This window comes from Pteropus medius, unplaced genomic scaffold (assembly GCF_902729225.1).
Source record: "Pteropus medius unplaced genomic scaffold, Ma_sr-lr_union100, whole genome shotgun sequence".
Taxonomy (NCBI): domain Eukaryota; kingdom Metazoa; phylum Chordata; class Mammalia; order Chiroptera; family Pteropodidae; genus Pteropus; species Pteropus medius.
In genome coordinates, this window is record NW_024346065.1 from 1,765,494 (window position 1) to 1,780,101 (window position 14,608).

At 31.0% G+C, this 14,608-nt stretch overlaps 1 protein-coding gene and 1 pseudogene across 9 annotated transcripts in view; both read left to right on the forward strand.

The window, feature by feature from the left end:
• Window positions 1-14,608, forward strand: part of GPHN (gephyrin) — a 390,537-nt gene that overhangs the window by 158,651 nt on the left and 217,278 nt on the right. For all 9 annotated transcript variants that reach the window (XM_039875261.1, XM_039875256.1, XM_039875259.1 and 6 more), the window contains exon 5: window positions 10,746-10,840. In XM_039875261.1, the coding sequence (XP_039731195.1) occupies window positions 10,746-10,840 (95 nt within the window). The remainder of the gene's footprint in view (window positions 1-10,745; window positions 10,841-14,608) is intronic.
• On the forward strand, window positions 1,087-1,205 carry LOC120612833 (uncharacterized; annotated as a pseudogene).

Below are 14,608 nucleotides of genomic sequence, written 5' to 3' on the forward strand. Positions count from 1 at the left end.
CTAACATTATCCACAAAATTTTGTTATCTTCTTCTAATTCTTCAGGAAAAATGTTCAAAGTCAGAGTAATTGTATGTAAGGAAATCCTTTCACCTCTTCTAAGCATCACTGATTCAAGAATAAGAATGTCTTCTATATTAATGCCTCATCACAGCTGAAGGATTCTGGTAATAGTTTAAATGCCAGTAGGAATGTCTTTAATTTTAAAACCTGGAGCCTCCATGACAGATTAGTGATTTCATTGGTAGCTATTAATAAACAACATTACCTAAAACCAAGATTATTCATTTTATAGTAGAATAGTAGAGAATGGCTAGAGATAAATATATAACTAATGGTTAGGAGGTTGTTCTTGAATATAATTACAACATGTAATGTAATCCCCCCACCACTAAAAGTAAAACTATATACTAATATTGAATATATTTGGGGATTTAATTTATTCTCCCTTTCAACTAAAACTCACTTGAATTCTTGGTGTCAGAAAGTTTAGTCATATTCAGTAGTTTTAATTATGGATTTGACTAAATCCATAATTAAATCCATAATTAAGTCATTTGAACTAGGACTTTGTCCTTATACTGATGTGTGCCTTCAAACTTGAAAGCAGTTAGCTTCATTCCTATTGCTCAGTGTTCACATTGATTTTTTTTTGTTTAAAGGAATCTCTTTAAAGAGCTACACTTAGGATAAATTTTAGTAACCTGTTTTTCCACCCATCTCCTGATATCTTGCTAAAGTTATTTTAACACCACAGCTATGAAAATTCAAAGTTCTCAGGAGATAAGCACTAAAATAGAAATTACATTCAGATTTAACTTGTTTTCTTAACAATAATGAGTAATTTTTAAAGATTTTGCTTCACTCGTATTCATTCTGAAAAACATTTTTAATTCAGAAAAAGATGTAGATATTTTAAAGGATAAGATCTGGGATAAAGGAAAATAATAAGGGTAACATCATTTTTTTAACTTATTTATTAATAATATACTTTTATTTTGAGGAATACTAAATTGAAAATAGAGTTGTATAATGTGGTGGGGGTTTTTTGTTTGTTTGTTTGTTTGTTTTTTGAAAGCTAACCTAGTCTACGGCCATACTGCCCTGAACAATCCCAATCCCGTCTGATCTTGGAAGCTAAGCAGGGTCAGGTCTGGTTAGTACTTGGATGAGAGACCACCTAGGAAGACCAGGAGCTGTAGGCATAAAAAAATAAATAAAAAATAAGGGATTGTAAGCTGACAAAGTCCTTGCAATCTATGAGTTCAATCAAGGGTTGCCTCACCTAGGAAAAAATAAAAAGGTAATATCTCTATCACTCCCTTATTAGTCTTCAGTTCTTTTTTCTGTTTAATAACAAGAAAATCTTGAGTGCAATCCATAGAATGATCTTAATATGCCAGGATTGAAAACTCACTCATTTTTTAGCCTCTTGTCATATTATCTATAGTTTAACCTAAAGCAGTACCCTTTTATCTTTAAAAATTTCTGCCCAGAATATATCATACTAGCTTTAAACATTATAGTGTCTCGTATTTCTCTGAGATAGCACCTGAATAATTATAATTATTCAATTTTCAATTATAATTATTCAAAATTTTCAATTTTGATAATGAGCCATATTACTTGTCCTTTGCTTTAAATACTCTTTACTGCTTTTAACAGACTAATGTTTTGGATTTCTGTTAATTATTATTTATTTAGCTTTCTGATATACCTCTCCAAACAACACGAGGACATTTTTATAAATAACATTAAGACTAGACCTACATTTTTCCTGACTGATTTAGGCCAGATTTATTTTGAGATGCTAGAAATGAATACTGTGTCATAATTTTATTTTTTTCTGATTCCTTCCTTCTGAAACAATTATTATTTCTCTTTGATGTTTTCTTGTCTTTGCTGCTGATGATCAGAGAAGGTCAGGAAGATTAAGGAAAATATTCCTTATATAGACCTATTATTTTGTAATAAAAAATAGAGAATTTGCAGAAGCTGTGGTATCTGAAAATTATGCAAAGAAAATTACAAAAAGTCTGATAACTTCTGAACAACTTGCATTGATAAAAAGAAGAGGAAGAAGAAAAGCAACTCTGAAAATCAGGACATGACAGAACCTAGTGTTGCTACTCTCCACATCCCCATCTATTTCTTGGTTTTCTGTTCTTTCCCTAGAGGCAAACTTGGCTAGGTATAGAAGTCTGTCCTTCCTATTACAGTGTTGAAAAAATCTCAATTTCCACCCGCCCCACTTAATATTCCTATTTTGGGCACCCTCTGCTCTTGGATACTTAATTTTTATTATGTGCAGATAGAACCTGAGTTAACACTGTTCAAAATTATCTTAATATAGAATAATATTGCCTGGTTATCAGATCTTTCAGGTTTGTTTTATAAACCTGAATTTTTAAATAGCCTTTGTTTGTTGATTCTTGTGAATTTGGTTTGGCTCCTGCATATCCTGAGCCACACTTAAGGATACGATATCTAGAGAATATCATTGAGCTAAAATAAACATGAATATAGTATTGAAAGAGAGAGTGTTATAAATGAACAGCCCCAGGCATACAAGTGTATATTTGTGTGTGTATGTGTTAGTAGGGATATTCACTTCCACCCATTCTGACTAGGTGATGGTGTTTGTTTACTGCCAGTAGAATCAACCAACTTCCTCCTAACCCGCACCAACTACCCTAATAAAGTCAACTCTTCAGTTGCCTATAACCCTAGCCTGAAGAACTCAATCCCAGTCCTAGGACATGTGTGCATGTGTGCACATACACAGATATATATTATCCTTATTTTTATAAGTGCAGCTTTTTGTTGTTGTTAAAGGACGAACTCTAATTTGGCTTCTTTTAAATCTCAAACTTGAAGGTGACATAGGCTTTATTTGGATAGTAAACTACCTTATTCTAAGCACCATAGTCTAATCTAGGTGTTCTGAAACAGTCTAGGATCTTTAGATCTTAAATTATGGATCTTGATTCTGAGATATAAACCCCAAATTCCATATCATAAGAAGTGTGTGTGTGTGCGCGCGCGCGCGTGTGTGTAATGATTCCTTGGAAGACTCTTGTACTTATAGAATAATTCTTTAGCTTTCAAATCAGAATATATATAAGAAGTGTAATTCTTTAATTTTATAATCTTTTTTTGCATTCCTGCAGTTTTACCTTTTTCAGTGGCAAAAGATAACTGCACCTCTTTTTAGAACAGTTTTTAAAAATTAGGCCTTTGATTATTTTTAAGTTCCTTGTTAAGAGATTTCTAATATAATAAAGGTAAAGATTTTCTTTGATCCAACTTATGTCAATTTTACTTAATAAATAATGTCTTATATTTCTTCTGGATTATAGCTCACTGAATTTTTTAATCCATTCTTATATTTGTAGAGACTCTTACAAAGTAGATTTTTCTACTATGAAATATAATAATGGTTGATTTAAAATGATAAGACCCCTCTATTTAGCATAAGCAGCAGAGCATTAACTTGATTTGAATGGATCATTACTTCTTTATGTTCTCCAATTTTATACCTTCCTGAGTCTTATTTCAGTCCCAATGAGAGAAAAGGCCGAGTTTTTAGTGAATGATTATTATGGAAATTTAAAAAATCGATATAAACTTATTTGTGTTACCAATTGGAACAATTTATATACTACAAGTATTTATGGACACTTGATTATACATTTTCATCTTTGCTTAGGTACATAATTACATTGTTGTTTTCTGTTGGACTTAGGTGAAATTGTAACTTCAGGAGGTGCTGTTGATAAGTTTTTATTAAGTTTTCAAGATTGTTGCTGGCATGTTACATTCTTCAGACATCTTCTGGTAATTTATACACATTCAAAACAGACATACTCAGCTTCTACATTGCTTCCAATAGAAACTATTCAGTTTTCGTTATTGCTTTGACTATAATCTGTAACAACTTCTACGATATAGGTAACTTTAGATTTGTGCTTTAGTACAAATCGTAGTAGCCATCATTTGTTAAGCACTTGCCATGTGTTAGGATTGATACTGAGCATTTTATATGTTCTATCTTATTTAAACAGAGTACAGAGATCCTTCCTATGTCTGAATAGGGTATAGTGCCTTATAAACTGAAAACATATAATAGTAAATTTATGGATTAGACTCAGAATTGGAATCTACAGTCCTGAGTTATTTTTTGGAGTTTTCTGTTGATTTACTCTATGACTTTGGATTAGTCATAGAATTTATTATTGTGTCTATTTCTTCACTTACAAAAAAAGAAGTAATGATATATGTCCTCTGTATTATGTAATATAGGAATATGTTAACTATTTAAATAGAGAATATAGGTGTTTTGTAAGAAAAGCATAACTACTGATGTGACTATTTCTTCTATTATTCAATAATAGGCTAAATAATAGTCTTCATATTTAGCTTTCCAATGCAGTGAATAAGAGAAATAAGAGCTCTTTCAGAGTATTATAAATTTATGTGGTGCATAATGTTATAATACTAGCATTATAAATATTGTGTCATCCTTGTACTTAACTAAAAATGCTTTATATGGGACATCCTTTAGTTAACTCTTTAGTTTTATAAGCATGGTAACACATATCATTACCCCTTTTTACAAATGGAAAACAGAGATAAATTTCTGGGGCATAAAAACAAAAGCTGATTTTTGTTTAATATGTGAATAATGAAGGACCGATAGATTATAGATCATGAATAAAGAGCCTGATCACAAAGTGAGAGGCTAGTAGCTTTAAAATCAATCTTTAGACAAGCAAAACTATAGAGAGCAAGTTATTTAATTCAAGCGACAACGTGCCATAGCCTCCAAACACTTATGTACATACATTTTTCTCCCATCTTTACTAGGAACTTCTACTTAGTTAAGCTTATCTCAAGACCATAGATGGATTGGATTTCTTTGTTTTTAGGAAGTACAGTATTTATTTACCTCTTTCCCAGTTGGCCCCTAATTTTAAAACTGAGGGTGGTTATGAGATGACAAAATACGATACCTTATAATAATAATTAAAATGAAAGAAGCTGTTTTGTTTCTTTCTCTCTTCTCAGCATTTAGTCTACTCATTCCACATCTTTTACCTCACCTTTTTCTTGTTTCTCTCACTTTGTCACATGTTCTGTTTTGGTGAGAAATGAGTTTTGCAGAAAGAGAACTTCACACATGATAATTACATGTTTCTAATGTGGATGTCACCGGTGAGAATTATTCATCTCAGGCAAAGGAGCAAAGTTTTAGACTTAGCAAAATCAGTTGGCAGTGAGCCATTTGCAGATAGTACTTACAAGCCTAAAGTAGGAGTTTGTTTCTTTTATTCTCAATTAGGATATTTAAGCACAACCTGAAGTTATGTTGTTATATGAAAATTTAAAACTTGCACTGCTTTAAGTAAATCAAGTAATTTTGTGTGATCATTCATAAAGTAAAAATCTAATGTATAGTTTTTTTTAGGCAGCTGTTATATTTCTACTTATGTACTACTAACCACATTAAACAAAGGTCCAGAGTAACTTGTAAAGAGACTAGAGTATACATTCTCCAGTTCACTAACTAGACATCAGCTTTTCAATACAATTTCAAATTGGATTATCTTTCAACTTCATCTTCCTTCAGGTTTGAGAAAAAAGACATTTTCCCATCTCTACATATCAGTTTTTGAGGAACATGCTTCTCCTTCTTGTAGCAGTAGTCTTTAACCACTTAGTCACACTGTTATATACACTAATGTGTTATGATTGGTTGAAAGGTGTTTGTAGATAATACAAAATTAACAAAATCTGCAAATGAATGTTTTTAATTAGAATAAATTTAAGGTTGCTCTTATAATAATGTAACTCTTACTGTCATTCTGCTTTTTTCTTAAATGAGAGGAGAAAGCAGTAGATTTATATCTAGTGCTCCTTGAACATCCCTAGGCATTAGTCATATATGTAAATTTTAGACATTATGTCTGTGTAGTCCAGAGAAAAATATAATAAAGATAGCTTCTTTGTACTGTAGGATACTTACAAGGGCAGGCTCTGAATTGTTGGTTTATTATTACCCTTTTTTTAAGTGTAAAATAAAATTAATGTGTTTGTCCTTTAATGGATAGAATCAGGAAAATTTAATTGGCTGGCATCGAACAGCCTATTTTTACCTAATGTATCTCTCAGTATCAATCCAAAATGTAGACTAGGTCTACATTTTGCCCTTATGAAGGATCTTCACATTTATTTCAGTCTCCTTTACAAAGCTGAATATAAGGTGGTAATGAAGATTAAATCAAGTAGTACACATTATTAATCTGCCTCATTACGTCCATCTGCAGTGTGTTTTTCAAAATGTGGACTCTGTGCAGCATCGCAAGTAGAACCTGGCAACTTGTTAGAAATGCAAATTTTTAGGTCCCGGTCAGACATTCTGAATCAAAGTCTCTCGGTGGGGCCCTGCAACTGGTGTTTAACAAGGCGAATAGGAGATTCTGATTCATCTAAAGTTTGAGAACCACTGCTCTAACCTTATTCCACATTGATGGTTTAAAGACATTGTTAGTATCCCTTAGATAGTGTTTCATAGGTAGTCTTTGATACTTAAGATTATTTAATCAGCAGAGGGCACTGCAGTAATTGTTAGGAGGAAATTTTATTAAATCTACATAGTCAAGTAACAAGCATGTAAATGTTAATACTAATTATACTCTGTTAACAAATGTCTATAAAAAATTAAAAGCACTATACTAAATGATTTTTCACAGTAACCATGTATATAAGGAATTTCTTCATATTTACATGTAGCCATTGCATATCCTGTACATATTTAAACATCATTGCCTGTTAGCAATAACATTTTTTTAAGGTCATTTTTCCTGTGAAGTTAAAAAGGGACCTGAATTTCATTGACAAGTTCCCTGGGCTACAGAATCATTGTTTATGACACCCTTTTTTTGCAACTTGAGCAGTCTTTGAGGCATCTTTTTGACTTCGATGTTATCTTCAAAGCATCAAGGGTAAAAGGAAAAGATTATAATAAGTGATTTTCCATAGGTTGCAACTTTCATAGTTTAGAAAGTATTTAGAAGGTAAAGATAAAATGCCATATTTAAAGAGAATAGCTAAGTACAATTAAAACTCATTATTTTTGGACTCTACTAGTTCAGAAAGGGTTATATCTGAAGTAGGTCTAAAAATTTCTACTATTGCTCAAGGAAAAAAGGAATTTGATAATCAAATTAATAATGTATAAGAAAGTGGGAAACAGAAAGTCAAGCTAATTAAGAAAAAAATGGTTTCCAATGTTTGATGGCATCCTTTTGCCATTGATTATGAATAGTCTGATAATGAATACTAGTTATCTACTCGTTAACAGGTACGGATAACCTTCATTTATCTATATCATGCTAGTATATATAATTGAAAGGATAAAGCTACATTCATTAAAACTATTCTTCTGTTTGGATTTTTTAATAATTTCTTATTTTGCTCTACATTAAATTTAACTCTCTTGTTATTTGCCTTCTAGCTGTGCCTCCCCATTTACAGTTTATAGATATTTTCACCCAATTCTTGCCCTCTGTCCATCTTCCAATTCTTACTTCATTTGACTGCTTGTTTGCTTTAGATCCCACTATTTCAGTATTCTGCTTCCTGCCCTGCACTTGCCAATGTTCTAACATTTAAGTTCTTGCTCTCCATTCTCTTTCCTTTTGTCTTTAGTTCTCAATCACTAGGTTGTTTCTAGATTAGGTTTCTGAATTTTTGTATTATTCCTGTTCTCTAACCAGTATGAGCAAAACTGCAAGGAGGTAAAGAGAGTTGGAAAGTAAAAGCATAAAGAGAATTGACATGTATTGAAAACATACCCTATGCTAGGTGATTTGCTTATATTATTTAGCTCTCATAATATGTAGATTTGTTTCATTTTATCTCCATTTTATTCATATGTACACTGAAGCTCAGAGAGATTAAGCATTTTGTTCTAATGCACAGAACAACTAGGTAATAAAGTCAGGTTTCAACCTATATTGGTTCATTTATTTATTCTTTTTTTTTATTCAACAAAAATTTATTGAATACATATACTTCGTGTTGGGTATTGTGTAGGTATTACATCAGATCCAGCTTTTACTCTCCTGGACCTTAACTGGATCTGACTTCACAGATGGTGATCTTTCTGCTATACCAAACACCTTAAGAGGAAAAGAAAATAGAAGGTTCTGATGTTTTATGGAAAAGATATATTTGATATAAATGTAAGAAAGACCATATTTGTGCATTATTTAGGGATATCTTATTGAAAAGTTTGGTTTGTGTCTAGTCCTAGAGAGTCTTACAGTCTCCCCCTTACTCACCACTGTCAGCACCAATGCCTTTTTGTGACATCACCACAATATATATTTTCCTTTTCTGTTTTAAAATATACAAGACTTACATCTATATGCCCAAATTCTCTGGAAAGTCTTCAGAAAGAATTACCTGTCTTCTCTAAATTATATTTGGAAAAAAATGAAGACCTCTGTATAAAGAATCCATCTATCCATCTATCCATCATCCATCATCCATATATTTATTAATACTATAAAAAGTATTTAGTATTATTTACTCAAATACATAAAGCACAACTAAACTTTTAATAAGATAAATGTGGAAAAATTGGGCAAGAAAAAATAAGGTGAAATTAGATTGTGTTCAGTAAGCCTACTAAAAAGATATCTACAAATTTGTTTTCAAGGGTAACTTGATTTACAGGCATCATAATTTAAAAATAAACTGATAGCACAGAAAATTACCTATTCCTAGTTATGACATTTAAGAGGAAATTTTTCCTATGAGTTTTCCTAAAGAGGACTACAGTGCAATGTGATAAACAATGACCTCAAACACTTTAATATAAATATGAATTTCACTGAGCCATTCATTGGATCCAATTGCATGCCACAGAAGCACATCCAGTAAAAGAACTGCTTTGAAAAGTGAAAGGAGGCATTCCACTGTGATCTGGCCAAACCCAATTGTATATTTTAGAGGATCTAGAAAAATTAATGAATTATATCTCTTTTAGGTAATTCTCAAATGTAATATGTCAATTGAGTTTTTCACATACTAGATGACAGCGAGTTTACACACTCTTATGTTTGTTTTTACTAATGCAATCAATGCCTAGAATACTACCTTGTATATAGTAGGTGCTTATAAATAATGTATAGATGGATAAATGTTGTGCTTTAAAGTATCTGTTTAAGTAAAAGACTTCCTCTTAGCTCTCTGTTGATATTTTCTTCCCCTATCCATAAATAAAGTATGCTACTATACTTTGGAGTACATCATTAGAACATGGAAATAGTGTTTCTTCTCAAGAGACCTCAAAATCATACTAGATAGATTAAATTTGGAAAACAAGGGATAGTGTCTAAATAATGCCAACTTGACAGTTTTTAGCTATGTATTTAAATGAAAGTAATTAACTCCCAAATTTAGGAATTTAAGAATTCCCTTTTGTCTTGCCTGCTGGCCCTTTATTTTTATAACAGGTTTTATTGGAAAACATTATGGTAGTGTTAGTTTTCCTTTAAAATTTCTGTCATTAAGTATTGTATTATGCTGGGATTCAGTGGACCAGTAGATTACATCAATTCTAGTAGTCTTTTATTCTGTGTAGTTATAAGGGCTTAACTAACTTATTTATACACATCGTAAAAGTTTATTTATACCACCTACTAGCATCTAACACATACTTGATGCATTTTAACTGCTTTGCCCAGTCCTCAACCTAAATTTTGCCCAGAGCTACAATCATATTTAGGAATACATCTCTACTGCTAATGAGATATTGAAATATCAATCTTTTTCTATATAACTCCATAATTTACTTTTTATTTCATTTGCAATTTTCTTATTTCCTGGAATACTTTCTTTTGCAAGCTTTATTTCTGTAGTGCCCCTAAGTATTGTAATCTGCCATATGTGTAGAAACAGAGGATTAGAAATAGATTAAATTACATATTTCACTCCCAACTTTTAACCTAAAACATAACTTTACCATCACAGAATGATAAATATGTACCTATTTTGATTGACCTTTAGAAAATGAAATTTTCCTGTCTCCTTCATTAGCTATTACAGGTTTAACCATACTTGTCTTAAGAATGCCCTATCTTAAAACTTCTATTGTATAGTTAAAGCTATCACCTCATTAATTCTTCTAAAAAACAATTAGATAATTAATTTATATTGAAGATATGGAAGATGGTACTACAGTTTTTCTTCTACCCAATACACAGGAAAAGTTAACTTGGTGACTTCTTGAGTTCCTTTTAATTGTATCATAAAATTGTAGAGTTAGGAGAGATACAAGTGATCTCAGGTTTTTAGGGACTAATTATTTCAAAAGTAATAGACAAAGAAAAATACCCAGAGTTCATACACTATGAAAATCTATTGAGCTATTATAGCAATCTGAGATTTCATTTTAAAATTTAGGTTATTAGGCGAGATGAGACTTTTATCAAATACTTCTGAGTTGTAAAGAACAATAAGAAAGGTTTACTAATATAAAAGTTCCCTGGATGTCCTGGTCCTCGGCTTTTATTCAGTGGTCCCAAAGAACAATCTTGATACCTTAAAAATGGGGAAGTACAAAGTATGGTTTATAGAAAGCATGATTTATCATTATTTTTAAATTAATTTTACTACTCTTCCTTCCTTCTTTTTGGCTAATTTCACTCAGTCTGCTATTTAATCTTTAATTACAGGCCACAAAAGAAGTAATAGAACGGGAAGCGCCAGGGATGGCCCTGGCAATGCTGATGGGATCACTTAATGTTACACCTCTGGGCATGCTCTCTAGGTAAGAAAGTCACCAACATGTTGCCAAGAAAATTAATTCCATACCACTAGTCACTACAATAGACTCATAAACCTAAGAAACTTGAGTCATAACACTTAAGTTTGTCCCCTTTCTTCCCCAAAATTAAATTCTTAGTTTCCTGTTTAGTTAAATCTTGGCCACAGATTCCTTCAAGTTCTTTGTTTTATTTTTTTATTTTTGCATATTATATTTAAAGTTTTAGAAAATATTATATTACTGCTAAAAGGTGTCAGTCCTAACCCAGAGGAGAGTCCAGCTTATTAAGATGTAACATTGTTCTTTTTTTGTGATTATTTGTAATCATTAATTAATATTTATTAATTGTCATTAAATACTAAGTTAATAAAACTAAAAAGAGTTTCGAAAATAAGTTCTCAAAAGTTAGGAAATTTTATTCTAATTTATAAATAGGAATATTGATGTGTGGTCATGAGAAAAAGCTCAATTAATAATATGTTGTTATTATTATATTAAATTAGTATATTTAAAACTATGCCTTTGTTGACATAAATGTTGAAATCCATCCTCGATCTGATGGTTTAGTTATTTGTTATTATTTTAGAAACTCTTAGATTAAAATTTATTTTAATGCGGACAACATATATCATTTAAGTTAAAGACAAATTTAGTGAGAATCTGTTGATTTAATGACTATTAGACAGTTGATCTCAGAGCAACCTAAAAATACACAGCTGCTTGATAATTTAAGAGTTTCAAAATTATTATTTATAGCCATTTATTGATCCTGTATGAAACATTATTATAAAAGTAAATATATTCACTTAGTCCATGGAATATAAGTCATAATGCCCTTTCTATTACTTACACTAAGTTTATATTCCATTAATGGCAGCCACTTGAAGCATAGCTCAGGGAAATGTGAGTGATTCATTAGATACGGTAATCTCTTTGCTGTCACATGTACCTATATTATAACATTTTATTTTAGTAACAGCAAAAATAGAATTAAAGTAGTATGATAGATATATTAAATTTAAAAGTCTATGCTGATCTTTAAGGAACTTACATTGATTCTTTTATTTTTTTTAACCCTTATATTACCTACACATATGAGGTTAGGGGTCGCATTTGATTCTTTTTCTCTATGGAATTAAGAGTGATCTTTGAATATAAAAGAAATTTTGGCATACAAAAAATATAGTCAAGAAAGAATTAAACTTCATCTCCTGTTAATTCTTTTATAATGAAAATTCTAATTCAGCAAACATAAAAATACTTTATTTACCAGGCTCCATATTAACCATCAGAGACACTAAGGTTAGAAAAATAAGACATGGTCCTCACCTTAAGGGTCCCACAGTTTACCTGAAGAACTTGTTCTTTGCAACTTTTAAGGTAACTCTTTAAATAGAAGATAGCTTTCTTGATCCAGTATAGGAATATCACTTTTCATCTTATTGAAAGATTTTTTGGATTAATTTCTCCTCTACCTTTTGAATCCACATAATAACAGAGCATCAGCAGGAGCTTATTCTAAGTACTTTGAAGTAAGCGCATCATCTTTATGCAGAAGGCTTTGAAAATTAAAATATAATACACGGCAGGGTAACAGACTCTTTTGACTTTTCTTTCCATTCATTGCTGACTTGACCAAGAGTTTATTCACAGATTTGGAACAGCAATAATTGTCTATATGAGTTATAGAAAAGGGAATTGGGGAATAATTCCATGAATGTTCATTTTTTGTGCTTTTTAAAGTCTTTTTTTAAATTGCTGTTTTTAAAACAGCCGTGATTAGATTGATGATTCTTTTCTATATAGCATTTTTTCCTTGTATATACTTTGAGCTTTGAACGTGCTTCTGTTATAACACATGCTGTATTGTAATTATTTACCTATTTGTCTGTATTACCTAATTTGTATAAAATCTTTAAGAACAAGAATTTTATCTTATTCATTTTACATTCTAAGTTCCCAAAACAACTTCTAACACATAGTAAGTATTCAAATACTGTTTGTTGTTAAGGTTACTGTTGATAAATCAATATTTCATCCTACTTCTAATAGAGGTAAAGTAATGCATCGTGTTGATGCCTTGCATTTCTATTTTTGTCTCTAGAGAGTATAATTAAATAAAAATAATTTTAAAATAATTAAATCTGTTTCAAATCGTTTTCATCTACTTGGTTAACTCAACATCCTACAGAGTTTTTATTTTTTTATTTTATACAAGTAAGTTGAAAGATAGGACCAAGTAATAGTTAAGAGCATCATCTCTGAAGGTAGATGGCTGGGGTTCTGTTCTAGCTCTACTACTTAGTAGCTGCATCACATCTTTTTTATTTTTGTTTTCTCATCTGTATAATGAAGATGTTGATAATACCAGCCTTCTTGGACTATGGGAGTTAGTCCATGTAAAGCGCTTAGAACAACAATTGATTTATAATAAGTCTTATTTAAGTGTTGATCATTATCGTTTTTTGTTGAGAGTTCCATTTCTAAGAGCAAATCTGCTAGAAACACCTTCTAATAGCTTTTCCTTCATCTGGAAATGCCTTTATCTTACCTTCATTCCTAAAGGATATTTTCACTAGATATGAAATCCTGGATTTACAGTTGATTCTTTCAGCACATTAAAAAAAAAAATGTTATTTCACTGTTTTCTGGCTCCATGATTCCTACCAAAACATAAGTGATTCAGAGAAAGCAATGCTAAGAGGGAACATTATAGCTGTAAATGCTTGCAGATCTCAAAACAACCACCTAACAATACAACTTAAGGCACTAAAGAACAAACAAAACCCAGAGCTAGCAGAAGGAAGAGTATGAGAAAGATTAAAACAGAAATAAATTAAAAAGTGGAAAAACAATACAGAAATATCAACTAAACTAAATATTGGTTCTTCAAAAAGATCAATAAAATTAACAAACCTTTGCTATATTAACTAAGAAAAAAGAGACAATTCAAACTACTAAGCTCAGAAATGAAAGGACATTACTACCAATTCTACAGAAATAAAAAGGACTAAGAGTACTATGAACAATTGTATGGCAATAAATTGTGTAACCTACATGAAATGGACAAATTCCTATAAACACAGAGCCTACCAGATTGAATCACAAAGAAATAGAAAATCCAAATTTATGTGTAACTGGTAAGGAGATTGAATCAGTAAAAAAAAAAAAAAAAAAAAAATAAAAGCCAGTATCAGATGGCTTTACTGAATAATTCTACCAAACATTAAAAAAATGGACACCAGTCCTTCTTGAACTATTCCAAAAAATTGAAGAGAAGGGAACACTTCCTAACTAATTACATGAGGCCAACATTGCCCTGATACCAAAACAGACAAAAAACTACAAGAAAACTACAGACCAATATTCTTTATGAGCATTGATGCAAAAATCTTCAATATACTGGCAAACCAAAATCAGCAGCATGTTAAAAGAATTATGCACAACAACCAAGTGGGATTTATCCTAGAATGCAAGGATAGTTCATCATACAAAAAGCAACCGATAGAATATACCACAGTAACAGAATAAAAGATAAAAAACATATAAGCATCTCAATTGATATAGAAAATGCATGTGACACATTCACCATGCTTTCATGTTAATGACAGTCAACAAACTGCAAATAGAAGAAAACTACTTTAACATAATAAAGGCCTTATATTAAAAAACACAGCTTATGATATCATACTCAATGGTGAAAGACTTAAAGCTTTTCCTCTAAAATAGAAACAGGATGCCCATTTTTCCCACTTTTATTAAACGTGCTAT